Source organism: Lepidochelys olivacea, assembly GCF_965140295.1.
Source record: "Lepidochelys olivacea isolate rLepOli2 genome assembly, chromosome: 9".
Taxonomy (NCBI): Eukaryota; Metazoa; Chordata; order Testudines; family Cheloniidae; genus Lepidochelys; species Lepidochelys olivacea.
The window spans coordinates 95221870-95244820 of NC_140419.1; the positions used below are offsets into that span (position 1 = coordinate 95221870).

Genomic DNA, 22951 nt, shown 5'->3' on the forward strand with positions numbered 1-22951 from the left:
TTCTGCACATGGATGACCATATCTACCACATTCCAGTGTTTTGTTTGGTTAGCCGTTATCCAGCAGCAGAGAAATTGCGGGAGGGAGGGCAGTGAATCTCACAGTTTACAGAGCGGGAGAATATCAATGGGGCCAAGAACCTTACAAGTACATAGGCATCTAACTACCTCTTTAGGCTCCTAAATCCACCATCTGGGTGCCACTGACATTTTCACAGCTGCTGCTAAGCTGCTGCCTAACCCTGCAGATGTCTAAGTCCCCTAGGTGCCAAAGCTCCTACTGGCCAGAATTTTCAAAGCAGTTGAAGGGCTGCTGGCACCCCATAGCCAACGAGCTGCTCAGAGCTCTACCTGGAGACCTGGAATCAAGATTCTCAATCAAGGCAGGAGAATGCCTAGCTCATCAGCAGGACCCAATGGTGGGGGGGTGTTTTGAACACACTTAAGACTTGATACCTGTTAGAGGGCCAAAAGCAGGCTCTCAATGGCTGGATGGACAGTATAGCACCTGTACAAAAGACAAATGGGGGTACAGGCCAGGATGAGAGTGAGCATGGTATCCATGCACAAGCAGCAGAGAGAGTTTCAGCTTCTAGGACTGCTTAAGTGGCTGGCCTGGCTTGGCCAGGAGAAGGTTCATGGCTGAAGATCCCGAGTGGAAGGAGGTATCTATGTCTGCCTATCAGCCAGGCACATCAGGTCAGCCATTTGAGATATCATAGAATCATAGAAGATTAAGGTTGGAAAAGACCTCAGGAGGTCATCTGACGATCCCTTCCTTAGGGATATGTCTGCACTGTAGCTGGATAGACACACACGAGCTCGAGTAAGGGCACTGGCTCAGGCTTGCCACCCAAGAGCATTTGTGTGACTTTGTACTCAGGCAGCTAGCTGCTGACTGTGCTATCCTCAGCTACACTATTACTTTTAGCACGCTAGCTCAAGCAGAGCTAGTGCAGGTCTATCTATCTGCATTCAAAAGAGTTCCATAGGTACCTAAGCCTCTCCCCTCATTATTTCACACCTGACTAGCTTAGACGGCTCCCTGATCAGCCTGCTAGCTTCTGACCATCCCTTCCTTAGGTATCTTACTCTCCCCATGTATTACCTGGGGAGCCTGAATTCTGGACAGAGAATTCCACTGGGCACCAGGTTACCGAGGGGATAGCAGTGCTGAGTGGAGGAACACCTATTTAACTTTAATCCCAACTTATGTGAGTAAGGGTTTGCAGGACGGGCCCCTTAATATGGAGTATAATAGGTAAGTTATTTGTATTTGTAAATTATTTGTAGCTCCTAAAGACCCTAACCAGGGTCAGGCCCCACAGTGCAAGGTGCTGTACACACATAGCAGAGGACAATAGAAGACAACCCCTGCTGCAGAGAGCTTACAGTCTAAAAGATCAGACAGACAAGCGGAGACAAACAGAAAAACAACTTGCCAAATGTACAGGATGATTTCCCCTCTCCCTGTCATCCTGCCATGTCCAGCTGCCAGTGAAACTTCCTCCACTTTAGTATTTCTAAAATAGATCTTGGCTCTAGGAGCATTAATTTAGCTATGTGCACTTTTCTAGCTTGGAATTCACCCACACTTTTCTTTGGGAGGAGTTAGTTTGCTGCTCAGTTCCCCCAGGTACCCTGGACGTAGCAATAGCTGAGCAAATGTTGGGTACATCATATGTCTGTGGCTATGCTTTCATTGCTGTGACACATCCTCACACAGTGATACCCGCAGTGGATTCTGTGACTGTCAGCTGTCTATTTTGGGATTCCGCAGTGTTTTTTATCTTTGCCTTTTGACCAAGCATTGCTTCAGCTCTTGGCCTCTGACAATGAGCTGGCGAGATGAGTGATCCCTGGGTTACTGAACGTACGCAAAGAAAATGTGTAGACATTTGTACTGACAAGGTGGCATTGGCATCTCCAATTTAGTGCAGTCAAATGCCGGCTTGGTGTGTCTTGACTGTGCAGGTAGGCAAGAGTAGTTCCGGGGACAAGGACCCCTGTGGGCTGAGTTTACAGAAAGAATTAGTCAAAAAGCCCACTAACAGAAGTATACCCTCTTTATCAAACTTTAAAGGGAACAACTTGTTGTGAATGATGGATAAATGAAAAAAACAAACAAAAAACACCTTTCCCAGTGCTCAGAGAATACAGGCGGCAATGTATTCTCAGCTAATGTTTGCTTTCCTGTAGCAGGTGATAGGTTACTTGTTGCCGCTTGAAGAGGGCTCCTGGATAAACTGGAGTAAGCTAGCTGGAAATAATATGGAACCGTGCAGAGCCATGTCTTTGACAGCATTTCTTCCACTTTATTTGGCACAGCGCTCGGTTGCAATGGTTCTGTCTTCAGTGTATTACAGACTCACACTGTTTCCTATCACATTGTCTCTTTAAAAGTTGCACATGCAGAGACTAATAATTTTTTTTTTACCCAAGGATGCTTACACTCTTTCTCTCTCTCTCTCCTCTGACAGACAGTTCGGCTAAACACATGTAAAAGGAGGACCAAGGGGTGGAGTTACTGATTCCTACTTCTCTTAGAAAGGACATGTCCTGTCAGCCGCAGAATCATTACTAGTCAGTATTGAGCAGTCACTGTTGTGTTTGGCTGTTTGCTGAGGGTTGCAATTGTTATCTGGTAGCAGAAGGATGGTGTAACCTTGTTAAACATAAATTGTTTTACCATGGAAACTCCAGGAACAGACGGAGGACACATCAACTTTGCTTTCTATGTCAAAATATTGCTAACCAGCCCCTTTTAGTATTCCAATTAAACAATTCCCCTCTTCCCCCCCTCCACACACAACCACAACGTTAACTGTTGTTCCTTCTCTAAATTTCTTCAAGACAGGGACTGTGTCTAAAGTGGCGTGTAAACTTACATTGCTAAAAATAATTTTAATGATTTAGGGCCTGAACCAAATTCCATTGAAACTCCCATTGACTTCTGTAAGTTTTGGACCAGAACTACATGTCCCACTGTTGTCGTTACAGTTGCCAGATATAATAAAATGGGCTAGATCACAGCTGGCAGTGAGTGGGTGTGGGAACAGGTGCAAGGATCCCCTTGTGAAGCCCAACTGAGTAAAGATAGTCACAATCCTTGTTATTGCAGTCTCTGATTTCAAAGCTCTGTGTACACTGAGAGAGACAGAGGCATAGGCACACACCCCCTTCATGTAGTTGTGTCTTACTACAGCACAACAATGCCCAGAGAAGCCCACATTTACAAATTACATAGAAAGTCTCCAAGAAAAAGAAGTTGAGGGTGCTCAGATCACCCTTTCCTCCAGTTATCTCTCAAGACCCCATTCTGCAAAAAATAAGGCACTCATGGGTCCTTGACACATGATTTTGCCGTGAATGTTGGATTCAGCATTTCCACTGTCCTCCGCATTTAGAGGACTTTGTTATAGGAGTGCTTTTCTGATAGCAGATTTTGAATGCCCATAAAGTCTTGCACTTCTATTTCCTTTATGTCTACCTACCTCTAAATATGAGTGGGTGGGAGATTATGGGCATGTGTTTGTCAGTTATGAGTTTGCGGTGACCTAAATGAAATCAACATAAACTTTTATATGATTTTTGCTGAGATTTGAGACTATTTGCCTTAGCCAAAAACAGTGAATCAGCTTGTGATCCCAGGAACTCGTATTTAGATGCAGTAATGACATCTGTTGATATGGTAATTGCACCACTGATGAATGCCACCCTGTATGCATCTCCAAGTACATAGAGTAGAATATCTAACATTTCCCTGTTTGATCACCTCTCTCTCTTTTCCGTGAACAGTTTTTACTATTCTAGCTGCTGTTTTTCCAGAAATGGTTTCTGATGCTAAACTTAAAGAAAGGAAGCATTTATTCTGGACATTGCCAGAAAATTCTTACCAATAAAGACACTCTTGAGTAGAGGGGAGAAAATCAACTAGAGGTGGTATAGAAGCACCATCAGTGCAGATATCTGACAACAGGATAGACAAGATAATAGTGGGAATGATCTGTGGTCCAGAGTTATCTTGTAAAGTGCAACGATTCAGACCAGATAACCCAAGTTGCCATGGTCATGGTCTGCCATCAATCTGTATGGAGAATTTCCATCGATGCCAATAGGAATTCTGCATATACCTCAAGGGAGAATATGACCCAGCATAAGATGTAGCCATTTTATACAAATTATATCTTAGGTGTGCCACTGTCTTAGGTCTTGCTCTTGAATTCATGCTCTTCTTTTACTTTTCAAAATTAGAACTGATTTCTTATGGGGTTTTTTAATACCAAAAGGTACGATTCCTTATATAAAAAGAAAAGGAGGACTTGTGGCACCTTAGAGACTAACCAATTTATTTGAGCATAAGCTTTCGTGAGCATCCGATGAAGTGAACTGTAGCTCACGAAAGCTTATGCTCAAATAAATTGGTTAGTCTCTAAGGTGCCACAAGTACTCCTTTTCTTTTTGCGAATACAGACTACGACTTTCTTTTTGCGAATACGGCTGTTACTCTGATTCCTTATATATAAATGTTGGAATAATTCTGAACAGATCAGACATTATATAGTTTAGTGATAGCTCAGAAATCACTTTTAAAAGATTTGGGGCTTTCTTTTCTCTTTTCTTTTCTTTTCTTTTGCTACACTGTAAAAAAAGTGCTAAAATATATTAAATCCCTTCTCTAACAACAAATTTGTATTGCATATTAAGTTTTGTTCTGACACATGATTTACAATAGCATCAATATAAACCCGTCAATAGCAATTTATAATGCAAACAACAAAAGTAATTTAGCTATGAAGTCTGTGTTGCTTTTTTAATTCCCTGTAGTTAGATGCTTATTCATTTCATGCTTTAACAGTTTGAAGCTTGCTTCTTTGTTGTATAGGTCTGAAGTTTTCTTTAGGTGCCTAGCCAGTTATTTGAATGGCAGTGGAGTAGTGGCATACTAAAAATGTCTAATTCAATTTGACCTATTAAAGAAGCAAAGGATTAGTCTAACATCTGGTTTAAAATGATAGATAAAACAAAACCAGCACCTTGATACTCACACCTATACTTCTGTATATGAAGCTACTTTAGGTAGCTTTTTCAATCTGGTATTAACTTGTTTTACTGAGTGCATTCTATTGCAGTCCTGAGTTCCCCATCTTGAAAATGTATTTGGAGAATGAGTTTGGGAAATTCAGGCCAAACTAAGCACATCCACTTGTGAATTGGACTTTTTATATACATGTATTCCCTTTTATGAGAATATAGCTTTGTTAATGGTTCAATAATTAAAGGAGTTTTCATTTTAAAGACTTCAGTTTTAATTGGGTGAATATTAATCACAGATTACTTCATTTCTGTTGTGATATGGAAATCACTGATGTCAGATGCATTTGTGTTCAGGTATCAGTCTATCCGCTTAATGCAAAATAACATTCTACAATTGTTTCAATTAGATACAGTCAGCCTTCAGAGCATACTGTTTATTTCATTTTCATAAATGAAGAAATTCTGTTGCTCATTTAAAAATCTCTGATTTTTACTGCCCAGAACTCTCACTCCCACCTGGAATGTGGGCAATACTTACATATACAGGTTTCAGAGTATATATATACAGTTTTCTCTCTCCTACTGAATCGTGTTAACATTTGTAGCAAAGGCAAAACCATTCAACTCTCTTGATAAGATCACATTTGGTGAACTGATTCCTCTGCCTTAGAGAGCTGTGTCCCATTGTTTGCGGTATTCATTACCACTTGCAATGATATTATAAAATGTAAAGTAAATGGGAGTTCCTAATAGCATCAGAGGGAGGCTTTTTTCATCATGCTGCAGCTGTAACCTAGACAGAGGAAGAATTTCAGCTAACTAAGGAAGAATGAGCTACCCAAATATCGGTGTTGTCTCAGGGAAGGGTAGGCTGGGGTTTCCTTAAAGCAATGCTGTTTCATAACCGTCTTTACATTAAGTGCATCAACTGTTACCATTGCTTCCCACCCAATTTGAACCTCTACGTTGTTTAATGGGGTGGGGGACTAAATCGTCAGAGAAGATGCAGGGGGGAGACTTTGTATATTTTATTTGCTCCTTTGCAAAATGTGATGCAAGTTGGTGCTGAACTGGCGTGATGCCCACTTCGTGGCTAGCTTGGAGATGCAGAACAGCCCACAAAGGACAGCAGGGGCCACCCAAAGCCCCAGCAATACCTGGGGAAGGTTGCTTCACTTGTAGCGAACCCCGGCCCCTAACCCCTTGCAGCAGGGGCAGGCAGGGGGAGGTGGAATGACGCTAGACCCTTCCTTGTTGCCTCGAAACTCGGCTCCAAAGCGGCACCGTGAAGGGTCGCTGTGTTTGTTTTACTCTGAGCGCTGTTCTCTCGCTCTGCGAGGGGGGCATCGCTGGGCGAAAGGTGCAGTTCCCTGCAGTCCCAGCCCAAGAGGGGGATCGAGGCCGCGGGGGGCAGCTGTGCATCGGTCGCTTGGTTGGTTGGTTGGCTTGAGTCGTTCGTTTTCCGTGGCACGCTGGTCTCTTGGATCCCCGTCTCGCTCTCCTTCGTTTCCTCTGGCTTCCCCGTCCCTCTGAACAGCGCCCGTGTGCGCGCGCGTGTGTGTGTGTCCTCCCCCCCCCGCGTGTGTGTGTGTGTGTGTCCCCCGCGTGTGTGTGTGTCCTCCCCCCCCCCGCGTGTGTGTGTGTCTCCCCCCCCGTGTGTGTGTGTGTCTCCCCCCCCGTGTGTGTGTGTGTGTGTCCTCCCCCCCCGTGTGTGTGTGTTTCTGCATGCAAGGGATGGGTGAGAGCTCTGTGTGTGTGTGTGTGTGAGATGTTCTCTATGTGTGGACAGGGAAATCTCAGGGTCTGCGTGGAAGGGGAAATCTCTCTCTGTGTACAGGGTAATGGGTGTGCGCGTGCCACTCCGTGTGTGTGTGTGTGTGTGTAGGGCTAGTCTGTGTCACTGAGTGTATTTCCGTTGCTCTGGGTCTACAGGGGTAATAACCGCTGTGTGTGTGTGTGTCTCCCCCCTGTGTGTGTGTGTGTGTGTTGGGGGAGGGGGGGAGTCACCTCGCTGTGTGTGTCTCTCGCTGTGTTGCTCGTGTGTGTGTGTGTGTCTCCCCCCCGTGTGTGTGTGTGTCTCCCCCCTGTGTGTGTGTGTCCCCCGTGTGTGTGTGTGTGTCTCCCCCCCTGTGTGTGTGTCTCCCCCCTGTGTGTGTGTGTGTGTGTTGGGGGAGGGGGGAGTCACCTCGCTGTGTGTGTCTCTCGCTGTGTTGCTCGTGTGTGTGTGTGTGTCTCCCCCCCGTGTGTGTGTGTGTCTCCCCCCTGTGTGTGTGTGTCCCCCGTGTGTGTGTGTGTCTCCCCCCCTGTGTGTGTGTCTCCCCCCTGTGTGTGTGTCCCCGTGTGTGTGTGTCTCCCCCCCGTGTGTGTGTGTGTGTTGGGGGAGGGGGGGAGTCACCTCGCTGTGTGTGTCTCTCGCTGTGTTGCTCGTGTGTGTGTCTCCCCCCCGTGTGTGTGTGTGTGTCCCCCGTGTGTGTGTGTGTGTGTCTCCCCCCCGTGTGTGTGTGTGTCTCCCCCCTGTGTGTGTGTGTGTGTGTGTGTTGGGGGGGGGAGTCACCTCGCAGTGTGTGTCTCTCGCTGTGTTGCTCGTGTGTGTGTGTCTCCCCCCCCCCGTGTGTGTGTCTCCCCCCCCCCCCCCCCGTGTGTGTGTGTGCGCGCGCGGAGCAGCAGAAGTCCAGATCACGTAGAGACACTCGCAGAAACTGCAGAGCAGAGAGCGGCGCGGCCGGAGATGGAGCCGGGTGGCAAAGGTAAGGCAGGAAGGTGCCGCTCCGCCCGGGCTGGGAGATCCGGCGCCGGACAGCACCTCGCTCCCGGGGCCGGCAGGGACGCGTGTGTGTGTGTGTGTGTGTTCGTTTGTTTCCCGGTGTGCGGCTTTTATCGGATTTATTGCGGAGGCTTCCCACTGCGGGAGGCGGCTGAGGGCTCCCTCCGGCAGCCTGATCCCCGGCCCGGTCGCCTCTCCCTGCAAGCCGGCGCCGGCTGCCCGGGGTCAATGGCACCAAGTTCCCCGGCGCTCGCTCGCCGCCCCGCTTTTCCGCCGGCTTCCCCTCGGGGCTGTGGGGCTGGGATGGGGGCGAGCCATGGGCCGCGGGGGGAAGGGGGCTTTGCAAAGGTGCCGCCGGGGTGGGGGTGGGGGGCGTGGGGGGTTGTGCATTGTTGCAAAAGGGGGCTGGCTCGGCGGGGAGGGGGCTCCGCTCCCCGCCCCCCTCCCCAGCCTGCAGCCCCACACGGGGACAGGGCGCCCACGACCGAGCGCTGGAGCCGGCACCGGCCGAGCCGCTCGGCTGCGGCCACCGTGTTGCGGCAAAACATTGCGGAATCGCCCCCCCCCCCATCGTCCCGCACCCTCCACCCCCGGCGGAGGTACCGCCCGGGGCTCGCTGCTGGGGGGAGCCCGGGGTACCAGTGTGGCCGGGGCCGGAGACCCGCATGCACCAGGCGCTGCAGACGAGCCGCGGGCAGGGAGCCGCCACAGCCGGCTGCGGGGTGGGGAGCGGCCGTGGGAAGACTCCGGAAAGCGACAGCACATGGGGGTCGGCTCTGCCCGCTGGATCCCCACCCCCAGCTCCCCTTTCCCCCCTCCCTTCCCCCTGGCCCAGCGCCCTCAAAATTCCCTGCCCCCTCCAACTTCCCCCTTCTTTCCACCTCCCTCTTGCTTCCTACCTTTCCCCCGCTCCCTCTGTCCTGCACCCGCCTCCCTCGTGTCCTTCTGTCCCTCCTTTCTGCCCCCCCCCCCTTGGCCCTCCGCTGCCTTCCCTTCCAGCGCGATCCCCTCCTCGCTCGCTTCTCGCGGCTGGCTCCTGCTTCCCCTTTCCATTCAGTGGCTCCCAGCCCTTCCAGCTCGCTTCCTCCCGGCCGAGGGGACTCGGCTGGGGCTGCTTTACAAAATCCCCACCAGCCCCTAACCCCCGAGAAAAGACAGCGGCTCCAGCTCTCGGAGTGGAAAATGGCAGCTAAAGATGACCTGGCTACAGGAGAGGGGCTCTTGCAAGCCACCTTCATGTCAGGGACCAGGGCACGTGAGCTCAGTTTCTTCCATCAAAGTTGCTGTAAGGTTTTGGTGATGTCACGCTGGCGGATTGCGACTTTGTCTTGCTCTGCCAATCAGGGTATTGGTTTGGGGACTGGGGCTGCAAGTCTGTAGATGGTCCTGACACATTCCTCTATCATTAGCCTAGAGCTGGTCATCCTGATTCATGGATAGTGCATTGTCTCTCTACGCCCGCCTGAGCGTATGTTACTTACAATACGTTTAATAAGCACAGTCGGGATGTTTCTGTGTTTGTTCGTTCGCTCTCTGTAGAGTGATAGTTAGATATGTAGATACCATTGTATAGCGGCACTGCGCTTTCCCCTCACATCTTTATTTTATCTATTGCCTTATCTCAACCCACATGTGTGTAACATCCTTTCCATCTCTGGCGATGTCTGTACAGTAACAGAATTGGAGATAGTTCATATGAGTAAAATATTAAGCCTGCTTTGCTTATTTTACTTTGTTAGTTATGCACGTTTGTCATGTACAGGAGATATGTTATAGGCCCACATATATTTGTGTGTGTGTCTACAGGTTCACATTCTATATCTGAAATTATTTTGTGGGGTTGTTGAAAAAAAAAAACACCTTTCATTTTACTTTACATTTGCTGTTTATACTTTATCTGTAATACTAGCCAGGTACAGTAGCTCAGTAAAGTACAATATTAACCCAAATGACTTTTTGGAACAATGACAACTGAAAAATATTTTCTTTTCTTTTTTGTCCCTGTCTTTCTTCTTTAGATTCTGTATCTTTATTCAGGAGCATAAGGTGGCTTGCTGATCACACGAAGATGTTGCTGTGGCTCGTTCTGGTTTTGTCAACTCCAGTTTCTTCTACAAATGCAGGTCCTGACATCTCGGTGGAAATTTGCAATGTTTGCTCGTGTGTGTCAGTTGAGAATGTGCTGTATGTCAATTGCGAGAAGGTTGCAGTCTACCGACCAAATCAGCTCAAACCACCTTGGTCTAATTTTTACCACCTTAATTTTCAAAACAACCTACTGATCGTTCTATATCCAAACACATTTCTTAACTTTACACATGCAGTGTCCCTGCAACTGGGTAACAATAAATTGCAGAACATTGAGGGAGGAGCATTCCTCGGGCTCAGTGCATTAAAACAGTTGCACTTGAACAACAATGAATTAAAGATTCTCCGAGCTGACACTTTCCTTGGCATAGAGAACTTGGAGTATCTCCAAGCTGACTACAATTTAATCAAGTATATTGAACGGGGAGCCTTCAATAAGCTTCACAAGCTGAAAGTCCTCATCCTTAATGACAATCTGATTTCATTCCTGCCCGATAACATTTTTCGATTCGCTTCTCTAACCCATCTGGATATACGAGGGAATCGAATTCAGAAGCTTCCCTACATTGGAGTTCTGGAACACATTGGTCGAGTTGTCGAACTGCAGCTGGAAGATAACCCTTGGAATTGTACCTGTGATTTGTTGCCTTTGAAAGCCTGGCTGGAGAATATGCCCTATAACATTTACATTGGAGAAGCTATCTGTGAAACGCCTAGCGACTTGTATGGAAGGCTTTTAAAGGAAACCAATAAACAAGAATTATGCTCCATGGGGACAGGGAGTGATTTTGATGTGCGCATTCTGCCTCCATCCCAGTTGGAGCCTGGTTACAGCACACCTAATGGCCACACTACGCAAACGTCAATGCACAGATTAGTCACCAAGCCTCCAAAAACTACAAATCCTTCCAAGATCTCGGGGATAGTAGCAGGAAAAGCGCTCTCTAATCGCAATCTCAGTCAAATTGTGTCTTACCAGACCAGGGTACCCCCTCTAACTCCTTGCCCAAGCCCATGTGTCTGCAAAACTCATCCTTCTGATTTGGGATTAAGTGTAAACTGCCAAGAAAGAAATATAGAATCATTGGCCGAACTCGTACCAAAACCTTTCAATGCCAAGAAACTGCATGTAAATGGCAATTATATTAAGGATGTGGACACCTCAGATTTCATTGACTTTGAAGGGCTGGATTTACTACATTTAGGCAGTAATCAGATTGCAGCAATCAAAGGGGCGGTTTTCCGCAACCTTACAAATTTACGGAGGTTGTATCTTAATGGCAATCAGATCGAGCGGCTGAGTCCAGAAATGTTTGCTGGCCTCCACAATCTGCAATATCTGTATTTGGAATACAACGTTATCAAGGAAATTTTAGCAGGCACATTTGACTTAATGCCAAATTTGCAGTTGCTCTACTTGAACAACAATCTTCTTAGAAGTCTGCCAGCTTATGTTTTTGCTGGTGCTCCACTGGCTAGACTGAATCTGAGGAACAATCATTTCATGTATTTACCTGTAAGTGGCGTTCTTGATCAGCTAAAATCTCTTACACAAATTGATTTGGAAGGTAACCCATGGGACTGCACGTGCGATCTAGTTGCTTTAAAACTATGGCTGGAAAAACTAAATGAAGGTATCGTGGTGAAGGAATTAAAATGTGAAACACCTGTTCAGTTTGCTAACATTGAACTGAAGTCTCTCAAAAATGAGATCTTATGTCCTAAACTTTTAAACAAGCCATCTGCTCTGTTCACTAGTCCTGTGCCTGCTGTCTCTTTTACTACACCGTTGAGTCCAATTCGAAGTCCTCCTGGTGGCCCAGTTCCGTTGTCCATTCTAATCTTAAGCATACTCGTTGTGCTTATTTTAACAGTGTTTGTTGCTTTTTGCCTTCTTGTCTTTGTGCTTCGGCGCAACAAGAAACCATCAGTAAAGCACGAAGGAATTGGGAACCAAGAGTGCAGTTCCATGCAACTGCAGCTAAGAAAGCACGACCACAAATCAAACAAAAAGGATGGACTAGGCGCAGAGGCCTTCATTCCTCAAACCATTGAGCAGATGAGCAAAAGCCACACTTGTGGCTTAAAAGAATCCGAAACAGGCTTCACATTTGCGGATCCACAAGGGCAAAAAGTCATTCTGAGAAATATTACCGACAAGGAAAAGGATTTATTGCATGTGGATACCAGAAAAAGACTTAGCACAATTGATGAACTGGATGAGTTGTTTCCTGGGAGGGATTCCAATGTATTTATTCAGAATTTTCTTGAAAGTAAAAAAGAATACAACAGCATAGGGGTCAGTGGCTTTGAAATACGTTATCCAGAGAAACAACAAGACAAAAAAATCAAGAAGTCATTAATAGGTGGTAATCATAGTAAAATTGTGGTAGAGCAAAGAAAGAGTGAATATTTTGAACTGAAAGCTAAACTTCAAGGTTCACCTGACTACCTACAAGTCCTTGAAGAACAAACAGCTTTGAATAAAATATAGGTCATGCAATCTTATTTCTTACAGAGGACATTTATTTAATGATGAAAGTGCCTTTTGTTGACTTTTAACTTCCGAATACTATATTATATTGGTAGGCATAGAGGCAGGTATATCCAAGGGTATCTGTCTGTAGCTGCATATGATTTCTCAAGTAGAGGAGATTTCCATAATAGATTTTACTACATAAAGCTGATACCCTCTGGAATCCTGTAGGGATACTGCAAACTCTATTGCCAAAGGGATGCTTTAGACACATATTACACTGAATTTAACCTCAAAAGGCATATATGTTTTGTACCTTAGATGCAAAACCTTTGTCTCCTTGTGATTTGTAAGAGCAAACACAAGAAAACTGGTACCAGTGTTTGTACCTCAGCTGGGTCCTTCATCTTGCACGTGGATTAAGTTGGTGGAACTGGAGTAATCCTTTGATTTGTGGTGTTGTAACGGCACTGTTTAAAGATTATCTGAAAAGTAAAAAGCATGCAAAGAGAGAACATTCAATAGTATGTGTAAATCGGTTACATTTATGGCCTGCATCTTGAAACCACTGGATTTATAATGTTAAATTGTGCAAATATTTGTTTAAAATATACCATGCATAACATACCTATAAAATAAATTTGACCCTTGAAGTATACCTGTCTATACATAAAATTTAAAAAAAAAAGAAAAGAAAAAAAGTGCAACCTGACTTCTGCAGCATTTGTAGTGATATGAAGAAAATACTTGATTTTAATGCAGAATCTTATGTAAGACTCAAATCCAATTAAGACTAGAGTTCCTTCTCAGTTATCTGAAACTCCTACAACCCCAAAAGGTTGACCAAACTTTTCAAAGTGCTTACTGTGTGAGCGTAGCAGAAATTATTTTTGTAAGATAATTCATATTTATGAAATACTTTGTATACTAAATAGGAAAATATGTACTCCGTAATATGTATTTAATATGCCTGACTTGTTTTCCTGATCACAATGCATTAATCATTCAGTATAAATTAAAAACAGAACAATATACCAAACAAAAACCAGTGACAAATTGTATAGAATTATCCGTGATCAGGTATAATAATAATAATAATAATAAAAAAATGTTCTGTACTATTCTTGTGAAATTAGTATATTATTATCTTATTTCAGATTTGTTCCCAATGGTGCATTTTAAAATAGATTCATTAGTTTTTTAGTATTGTGTCTCAGGCAATTATTTGCCATCGGTTGTCTTGCTTTTCAGAGTTCTGCAGCTTAATCTAAATAGTTTTCACTACAAGTATTTACAGGCGTTAATGAATAAGGGTAATAGTTGATTTGTATATGCATCAATTTTTTGTCCCAGTTATCTATCTGACTGCTGTCAGTCAGATAATGAACCAGATCAGTAAACCGTATGGCAATCATTTGTCTATCAAAGCCACATTGTAAAATGCATTTAATGGTCTTGGTTCAGTTCAGAGTATTTTGTAGTCCACATCTATAAAGAATACAAACTTGCCTTTGTGAAAGCTGAATCTCAATTGATAGCAACAAATGGTCAAGATGGAAAACACCCCCTTTTTCTCACTGGGAAATGGTAACTTAAGATCACAGTAGGCATGTATTAGTAAAGCATCATACAGAAAATCTATTCTACATGCCTGATTCAGAGCCCATTCAAGACAATAGGGGCTCCTCCACTGATGTTAGTGGACTTTGGATCAGGACCTTAATCTATCTTGCTGCCATAAATTTCCCCCCATGCCTTTTAAAATCAATACATAAGTCTATCAAATTGCAACAGAAAATAAACATTAATGTTTTCATGAATTCCAAGTGGCAGCTATTACAACAAAGCCCGATAGCACTACTGTGGTTAAGGCTGTGTCAGCATTTTCCAGTCTAAACCTCTAATTTCAGGGCTTTATAACTCTGCTGTAAAATTTTATTCTGGGATGATCCTTGGCATAATGCCTGGAATATTTTTTTAACAAAGTTTTTTAAAAGCATCAGCACGTCTTTATTTTAAAGAGAGAGAGAAGAAAGAGTGAGAGATATTTTCTACTTGTCATTTCAAAAGAGTTGTTTTTTTTTTTTTTTAATTTCCCCATGGTAGAAAATGATTGATGGACTTTAGACTTTTTAAAATAAATAAACAACAGACTGGTTCATCTTTGAAAAAGCTGCTATTACACATGCATACTAATTTATTTAATCCAAAATGTCATCGAGATTTTCTGGATATGATTACTATGCATGCATATATTCCTGGCCTAAAAGATTCCTAATGCCGTGTTTACCCAAATCACTGCACAGGCTCTGAGGAAAGTGTTTTACTTTATTGTGTCAAGGGCCTATGGATTAAGGAATCTTAAAGATGTACTGAAATGCTAGACCATAAAGGCACCATCAGGTATCTGAGGATAATGGGTTGCTGCCTTCTACTCACTGCTACACAGCTTTGAGAATGTGTCAAGGGTCACTGAGATTTGCCAAGGCAGAGAGCCTATGGCTCATAGCCTTCTGTTGAGAGATGTGAATTAAAAGGAATACACAAATCTTTAATACATAAATGCTACATTGTGAGTGTTGTTAAAGGTGATATATTTGTGGTTGATATTGCTCAGATTTAACAGAACAACAGTTAAGTAAATCAGTTTTACTATGATTGATATGCCTCCCGCAACAACATTAATTTGGGTCCGGTCCTCTCCTCTTTCACCTGGGGAAATCTCCCATTGACTGTTAAAGAGAAGAAGAACTTTACCATTATGCCCACACTGGACAGATCTGGCGACTCTTTTAGGTCCCCCTCCAGCAAAGCATTTAATTACATGCCCAACTTTAATCGTGTGCAATGAGAGTACTCACGAGTTTAAAAGTGAGCACGGGCTTTAGTGTGTTGCTGGATCAGGGCCTAAATGCATGGTACCATTGGCATGGACTTAAATGGGAGCAGATGGAGGAGCATTGTTGTGTATGACACAGTTCGTCCCTGCTGTAGAACCCTTATTCACCGCGGTGATCGCTTTGCTCCCAGGAGTTGTCTGACTGAATTCAACAGGGTCAATGGAATGTATGCTCACCGGTGTCAATAAGGATTGCTCAGTCTGGGCCTTACTGTGTAGGTCTCTCAGTCGTGTTTTACATACGTGGTGTAATACCGGTGTAATACCTAGGCAGAGCAGTGTGAGTTAAAAAAAAGAAAAAAAAAAAAAGCTTAGGTGGGCAAACCACTATATTTCTTTGTTGCTGTTGGTTTAAATGACAACCTGAATGTTAGTTTACTTCCTCCAGTGTTAAGGGACAGTGTATGTGTCTGGATAACAGTTTAGTGGAATGTTCATTCCGATCTAATGATAGTCTATCCAGGAAAGGCACTCTTCCGTGTGGCTCAACAGACCAGGCCAGCCTTTGCATTATATTGATTTGAGTGGCCACATTGTTACAATGGCTGCAATGACATATATGCAGCACTAAAGCAGTGAAGGTGTTAACATAATTTATTGTGTTCATTGTATTATAAGCCAAGTTTACATTTTTAATGAAATCAATAAAGTGTAATCATTTCTTTGAAAGAGAAAAACTTTGTGCAATTTTATCAGAAACCAGTCATTATAATGCAGCAATTTGAGTCCAGACGTCAACTGACATTTTACATGTAGTTTTCCAGACTCATAGTAAATAAATCTGAAAGATAATCCAAAAGGTAATTTTTAAAGCCATAAGGGTATACATTATAAAAGGCATGGCCTTGTGAATAATGTTAACAAATGTTTCAGAGTTAACAAACACATCTAGAATATCTATCTATAATATTTTTGCATGATTTGTACATTGCTATTGTATGAAATGAGCACAGTGGAATTTTTTTATTTTTATTTTTTTTGTTTTATTTAATTTTATTTTGCATCCAAAGAGTTGGGAAGGAAATATAACAAGAATGTATTGATAATCGCTCTATTTTGAAATAAAGAAAACAAAATGTATTGTTTTTACCCTGCCTTGATCATGACTATTTTTAGATTAGTTTATAAGGAAAATAAAGTTAACTTATAATATCCAGTACAATGTAAAACTCAGAAAAAAATGTTTCAGCGACCTTTGTTTGCTTTCAACAAACATCAAAATATTAGGCAGAATTTATTTAAAAGATTTGTATGGAAAATTAATAAAATTGTTTGGTACAATCATATTTCTGAAACTAGACTTTGTTAAATGTCAAGAACATTCTCTGTGAGTTTGTTTTCAGAAGAGAGAGAAAAGCTGTAAAGTAGTTAGACATTATTTTATATTCATAGATATTAGGGCAAATATTTTAAAATATTTATTAACGTTTATCCCACTATCCAATGTTTAAATCAAATCTGCTTTGCCTTACTCAGCCAAATAGTCTCACTGAAGTCAAATGGGACTGTTTGCATTAGTAACATGAGCAGAACGTAGCCTCTAGTCAGTTTCTGATATCTTCCACATTGAAATGCCTGGAAGAACAGTCATACAATGTCAAGGACATTTGTCTTGACCCTGAGCCCCTCTCATTAATCAGTTTGTATCAGACAATTTTGCAAAGGATCAAAATTAATTTATGTTTAATTAATTCCCTACAAACATCCATCCACCTGCCTTTATTATAGTTTAGAAGCATTTGTAGATGAAAGTCAAGAAGAGACCATCAGGTAGTTTAGGCTCCAAATTTAGATTTTGTATTAAAAATGTTTTACAAAATCTTAAAAATCTTCATGTGCAACTAGATTAAACATTCCCCTGGGGTCCTAGATTAAACATGCAGCATGACAGCCGTATATGGGAATCAGAATGAGATACAGACTAAGAAATCAGGACTTAATGCAGATTATTTTTTTTTCAATGTACAAGAGCAGTGAAACCTAAGAAGTGAACCAAAAGCACTAGTGGTGAAAAGTATAGGCCCAGTCATGCAGTCAATGGGAGTTCCTTCTGAGCAATAACTCAAAGCTTAAGCCCTAAAGTAGTTTTTGAAAATTATTTCATTTGTAGTTACGACAGTGTTATTAATAATATAGATACATACATTTGTTTTCTAAAAATAGAGGCTTGTTAACTTGACAGTGTATCCTTTGTATGTCTTGCATTGGCTGTAGTGTATTTTTAACTGCAATGCAAATTTACTAAACACATTTTGCAGTGACTGATACTGTGCTGAAAAATAAAAATACAAAGGCAACTTTCAGGGCTAAAATCTTCTCACAGATACACTAATGTAAATGTAGTGTATCTCCACTGACTTTACTGGAGTTTCCCCAGATTTACCTTGGTGAGCATGAGAGCAAAAATTGGTGCTGTAATTGTAAGGGCTGGACCCAACGCCCAATGAAGTCAGTAGGGAGTTTGGTCATTGTTTTTAGTCGGAACGTGATCGGTCCCGAGAATAAAGACAGCATGATCTTGCTTCTGCTGCCATTAACTCAGTCGCAAACCTATGATTAACTTAATTAAGAGTTGTATTGAATCTAGTATGGGCTTGAGCCAATGCCTATTGAAGACAATGACAAAACTTGCATTGATTTACATGTTGTGAGACATTATATAATAATATGGATGACCAAACATGTCAGAGTGCTGTTTTTAATCCCTACATCTAGATGTAGATACCAGTAACCATTTCATCCTAACCCCACTCCTCCTTCCGCGATAAATACGGGCCTGATGTAAAGATCTTTACCTTTTTTTGTGATTTTTTTTCATAGTCATTAATAATATTTAACTCTGTTTCAGATAGTGGCTGAGAGCAGTGCATTTTGAGTACTTTACTATGTGTAAAATATCAATCCTTATTCACTGACTCCAGTGCTATACTGTATTGATTTTTCAATCACTTTATATAAAGTGTGTCGTAAGTTAACACTGAGTAATTTCTCCAAGACACAAACATATATAGGGCAAGGACAAAGAGGCTCATTTTTTGTCTGAGACCCAATTTGTATTGAATATGAATAGTTCAAATATAAGTAGGCAAATCCCAATCAGCTACAATGGAGACACTACAGTTTACACTTTCTGAGCAGCTGGTCCTATGGTCCCTGTTTATCCAAAAACAATGAGTGACTTAAGTAGAACTTTGCCAGCCTCTTGCACCAAAACAAACAAATATCTCTAAATGGCTGTCCAAGAGAGTTTCACTTCATTACTGAATCTTATGTGTTGTCCAGAAATGTGTGTCCTCCTACCTCTCAGAGTACCCTTCCACTAAACCCTCTCAGTTTTTATCTTGTTTCTATCCAGTTCTGTACCATTCCGTGTTTGTCTAGAGAATTTCCAAAGAGCCACAGGTTTCACCCACCATCAGCTTGAAAAAATAAGGCAAGTTGTAGTAGACTTGCCTCTGGGTAGTTTCAGAGGCCTGTCAGATGATGGATGGTGCAAAAAATGGTGAAAACCAAGTTATGAAAAGAAGATGGTATTAGCTTCCCTTATGGAAGATTCAGTTTGAGCCTGTGATGCCCAAACCATCATAAATTCATGATTTTTGGGCACTATGGATGTTAGGCAGGGCCAGAGTGGCAGTTCAAGATCCTCCACAGATCTTTTATTTGGAAGGGGATTTGTACTGTGGAGGGAGAAGAAGTGATCCAGCCCTTTGAGGTGGCCAAATCAAACTACAGGCTAAATCACATCCATATGGATCTATTTATAGGATTTACTCCTAGGTTTGGTGCCATCTGTAGGTCAGGAGTACTGGACAAATGTTTATCCTAATATTGCCTTTCTGCATCATATTCATTTCCGTATGTGGATATTATTTGTATTTGAGTACCAGGGTGAATTCAGGTTTTGTTTGCCAACATTTTGGAGCGAATGTATTTTTCAGGTGTATTCGCACTCAGAGCTGGACGTGAACCAAAGCCCTATAAATATATCTCAATGGGGAGAGTAACAAAGTGCAGAGCTTTCTGACAGGTTTTGCAGATCACTCAATGTGAGAAACTGCAGGAAACAATGTATTGTACAGCAGATTTCCTTGCTCCCTGGCAGGATTTCATAGACTGAGAGTCCCTATCGGCATGATATTTTTCTTGTCTATCATCTACAAACCACAGACACTAGATCCCAGGTTGCTGAGGGGTAGCAGTGAAATCTGTGGGATTGCTTGTGTGAGTAATAGAGTAGACCTCAGTAACCTGAGTAGAGATTTTTTTCAGGATTAGGCCCATTGTAAAGATGTGTTCTACCCCTTTAATGGCCAGGCTAGAGTCAGGAACCAAGACAGCCTGAGGTAATGAAGGAGGGGCCAGGCCACTTAAACAATTAAACTATATTCAGTTGTAGTAAGTTCTCTCAGGGGCCAGGAGATTAGACTTACTGGAGTCAGAGACTTTGTTTTGTAAACTTTAAGTTGAGGAGCTCTGAACCTGGGTGCTAAGGTGAGGATTATATAAACTTTTGTTACAATTGCTCCTTCCCTGAGAATTATTGCTCATTTGTTTTGTCTTCTCATCACCCAGATCCTTTTAAAGTGAATGTATTGATGCCCTAGTTGGAAGAAATTAAAGTGGGGCACACTTGCAGTCCCACACTGGGCTGCAAAGGGGTCAGAGGGAATGTGCCTTTTACACCCACAATGAATGGAAATATTCATTTTTAATACTCGCTGGGGCATGGATTCCTTCATAATTTTTGGCTTACTCAACAGTATGTTGCCTTGGATTGTGAAAGATTAGCATCGTAATGGCCCAGTTTTGCAAACCTCCTTCTTCAAATGACATTTCTGATGTGGAGGTTGTCGACACAGTCACAGCAAAGTTGGAAAACTTCCACTCTCCTTTGGAAACCAGTCCATCTGGTGATGGTTTGCGATGTTTCTCTTTTTCTTCCTCTTCCTGATTTGCCTGAGATCTCGTCTGAGCGCATGAGTGCTGGAATTGGGTTGTTCTGCAGTTGGCGAGCAGTGTATGCAGCAAAAGATGTTATTTTCTTATACAGGTTCCCAAGTAACTGTGATCTTTTTTACAGTAATCCTTCTTATTATCACATTGTTTGTAGTTCTGGTTATCCAGCTAAGTTTTTAAGGTAGGCAGGCCTTACCGTTGGGAATAGTCCTGCTGAAGGCTGTCAGACTACACGCTGGGGAAAGAGCTACAGTACGGAGCCCAAGAGTAAGCAGTATGTGGCCAATAGATATTCTCTCAAAGCACACGATGCCTTAAAAAGTAGATATAGAGCAACAACATCATGAGTAATCTACATTTCAAGACCTGTTTTGATTTGATGAAAATGTCCTTTAAATCAAAAGGAAATACTGCACAGTGAATAGTTTGAATAAGCTCATATTTAAGAGCTGAGTAATGTACTTATCCTGCAGTTTTTCTGCAGGCAAACCTTCCATTTAAGCAAGGGAAGGTTTGCCTTCTGGGTAGGCTCCCCAAGGTCAGAGGAGTTTGTAGTGACTGGAGTTACGATGGTGTTATATAGTGTCATAAGTAGGCTTTTGTGATGTCCTCATGAGAATCGCCAGGTCCAGGGGCTAGAGAAATTGACACCAGGAACTCAAGGGTTCTAAGCCTGAGTTCTCACACATGCACTCCCTGTTATTTGGGAAAGACATTTAAACGCTCTTCCTCAGTGTCCCCATCTCAAAACAAGGCTAGTGAGGCTTACGCATTTAAAAGCTGTGCTTCGGAGGATTCATTTGGGTTTGTAATGCAAGATGAAAGCAGTGTGTAAATGATGAGCATTATCTGCACACAAACTATTTCATAGAAGGAATAACTGGGGCACAGGAGTTTTGGGAACAGGATTGCAGCAGAAACCATTCCGCAGGTCTTCAGGACTGGCACCTTTTAACCCTGTATAATATCTCAACACACAGTCCATCTACCTGTGTTGTACACTAAGGGGAACAACCTGCCCCCCTAGGTTCAATCCAACTGTACAAAAAGTTGGGGGGAAAGGGTTTCCTGTTGTAACTGTTTTTTGCGGTGCAGCTGCTATCAAATCCTGGTGCTTGTGTCTGTTTGCAGGAGATATGATTTGTTTTTTTTCTGTTTGCAAAGCTTTATGCAATGTGCAGTTTGAATTGTATGAAAAAATGTTAATGATTCTGTGAGCTATTTATTGTCCATTCTGCAATATCGTAAACCAAGTGAAAAGGTAATACCTGTCCATCTTTGGTAAGGGTCATTTGCATGTATACGGAGACATGTTTTGATTGCAAACCTTGATCAACAGATTCCTGGATAATATGCAATTGCAGTGTTTCCTATTCTCCATAACACAAGGCATTACATGTGTTTATCTGGCTGTTACATTTTTTTCTGAGGTATAATGCTGTGATTCTCAATAATACATTTAGGGAGAGGGCTTTGGCTTTTTTTTCTTTAATGTAGCAGTGATTTCGTTTTACATTTCCAGCTCATAAAGAGCAATGAACAATTCTGTGCAGGAAAAATCCACTTTGTGTAATGCACTGAAGATGGCACTGTAGTAACAAGTTCACACAGTAAATGATCAAATATGCCCATGTTTGTTGCTGGGATTTGTGGCTTGTAATTTATTTATTTAGCTCAGCAAATATAATGCCAAAGGTCAGCTTAATGTAGTAGCACCTGACACTGATACAGTTTTAATTATAGTAGCAGTGTTTCCATTATTTAGATCTATTTGCAAGGGGACTACAACTCAGCTATAAATATGTGGCTTGACTCATAGCTGATCATACAATACCTTACTAGGAAGGTGGGGTTTTTTAATCTGTTTTTCCCCCCACCCTCTTATCCTGCATTGAGATCTACCGGTGCAGGAGCCTATCCCCATGAAGCCCTATTGACACATTCACATCTGATTACAGCATCAGGACCTAAAAAATTGCCATATTTGTGTCAATTATACAAAATACCTAGAATTTAGCTAGGTATATATTAAAAAGCTTCAGTTTAAAAAAAATGAATGGGAGAAGATGTTAGAATCCATAATTTAGTGAAATGGCATTTGGGATTTGACGGGGGAAATATAAGTCAATACTAAACTAATGAGAACTGGGTAGGGCGACAGGCCAAATCCTGCAGTCTTTAATAATTTCTGTACCATCCCTTAGTCAACATTCTTGCTCAGGTCAGGTGGGAGCTTTGCCTGGGTTAGGACTGTGTGAACACTGAGTAATTGGACCCATGTGCAGTAATTATTTTTCAGAGCTCCTTTCCCTGCACATCTCCAAGCATAGCTAACTATTTAATGGGGAACTATTTTCTTTGGAGCCCAATCACCCTCACCTTAGTCATGTGAACTCATTAGGGCTGCTTGTGTGTGCAAGGCAAGCAGGGTTTAACTTTTTATTCTTTGGAAAGATAATCCAAGATTAAAAACCTCATTTCCACAACAGACAGTAACTGTCCCGAAGGATCTAATATGGTCTGTCAGGAAGCCAATTCTATGCCTGTTTCAAAACATCCTGCTTACATGCTAGACTGCAAAAAGGAAGTCTCTCCTGTCAGTCAGTGCTCATGCACTTCTGTGATGGATTGTTCTTTTCTTTTTCGAAAGGCTATCATAGGACCGGCCAGCTGGCACATTGCTTTAATGCGCTATGCAGGAGGCCCAGATCTGATTACCAGTTATGGGG

At 42.5% G+C, this 22951-nt stretch overlaps 1 protein-coding gene and 1 long non-coding RNA gene across 2 annotated transcripts in view; one reads left to right on the top strand and one right to left on the bottom strand.

The window, feature by feature from the left end:
- Window positions 1-7713: 7713 nt before the first annotated feature.
- SLITRK4 (SLIT and NTRK like family member 4) lies at window positions 7714-13438 on the top strand. The gene is made up of 2 exons (XM_084638418.1): window positions 7714-7783; window positions 9819-13438. Exons 1-2 carry the CDS (start codon window positions 7765-7767, stop codon window positions 12380-12382), a joined length of 2583 nt encoding a protein of 860 aa, XP_084494544.1. The 5' UTR covers window positions 7714-7764; the 3' UTR covers window positions 12383-13438.
- The window catches only part of LOC311525924, a 68607-nt gene continuing 58408 nt past the window's right edge, over window positions 12753-22951 (bottom strand). The window contains exon 8 of the long non-coding RNA XR_014712897.1: window positions 12753-12849. This is a non-coding gene — a long non-coding RNA (uncharacterized lncRNA). The remainder of the gene's footprint in view (window positions 12850-22951) is intronic.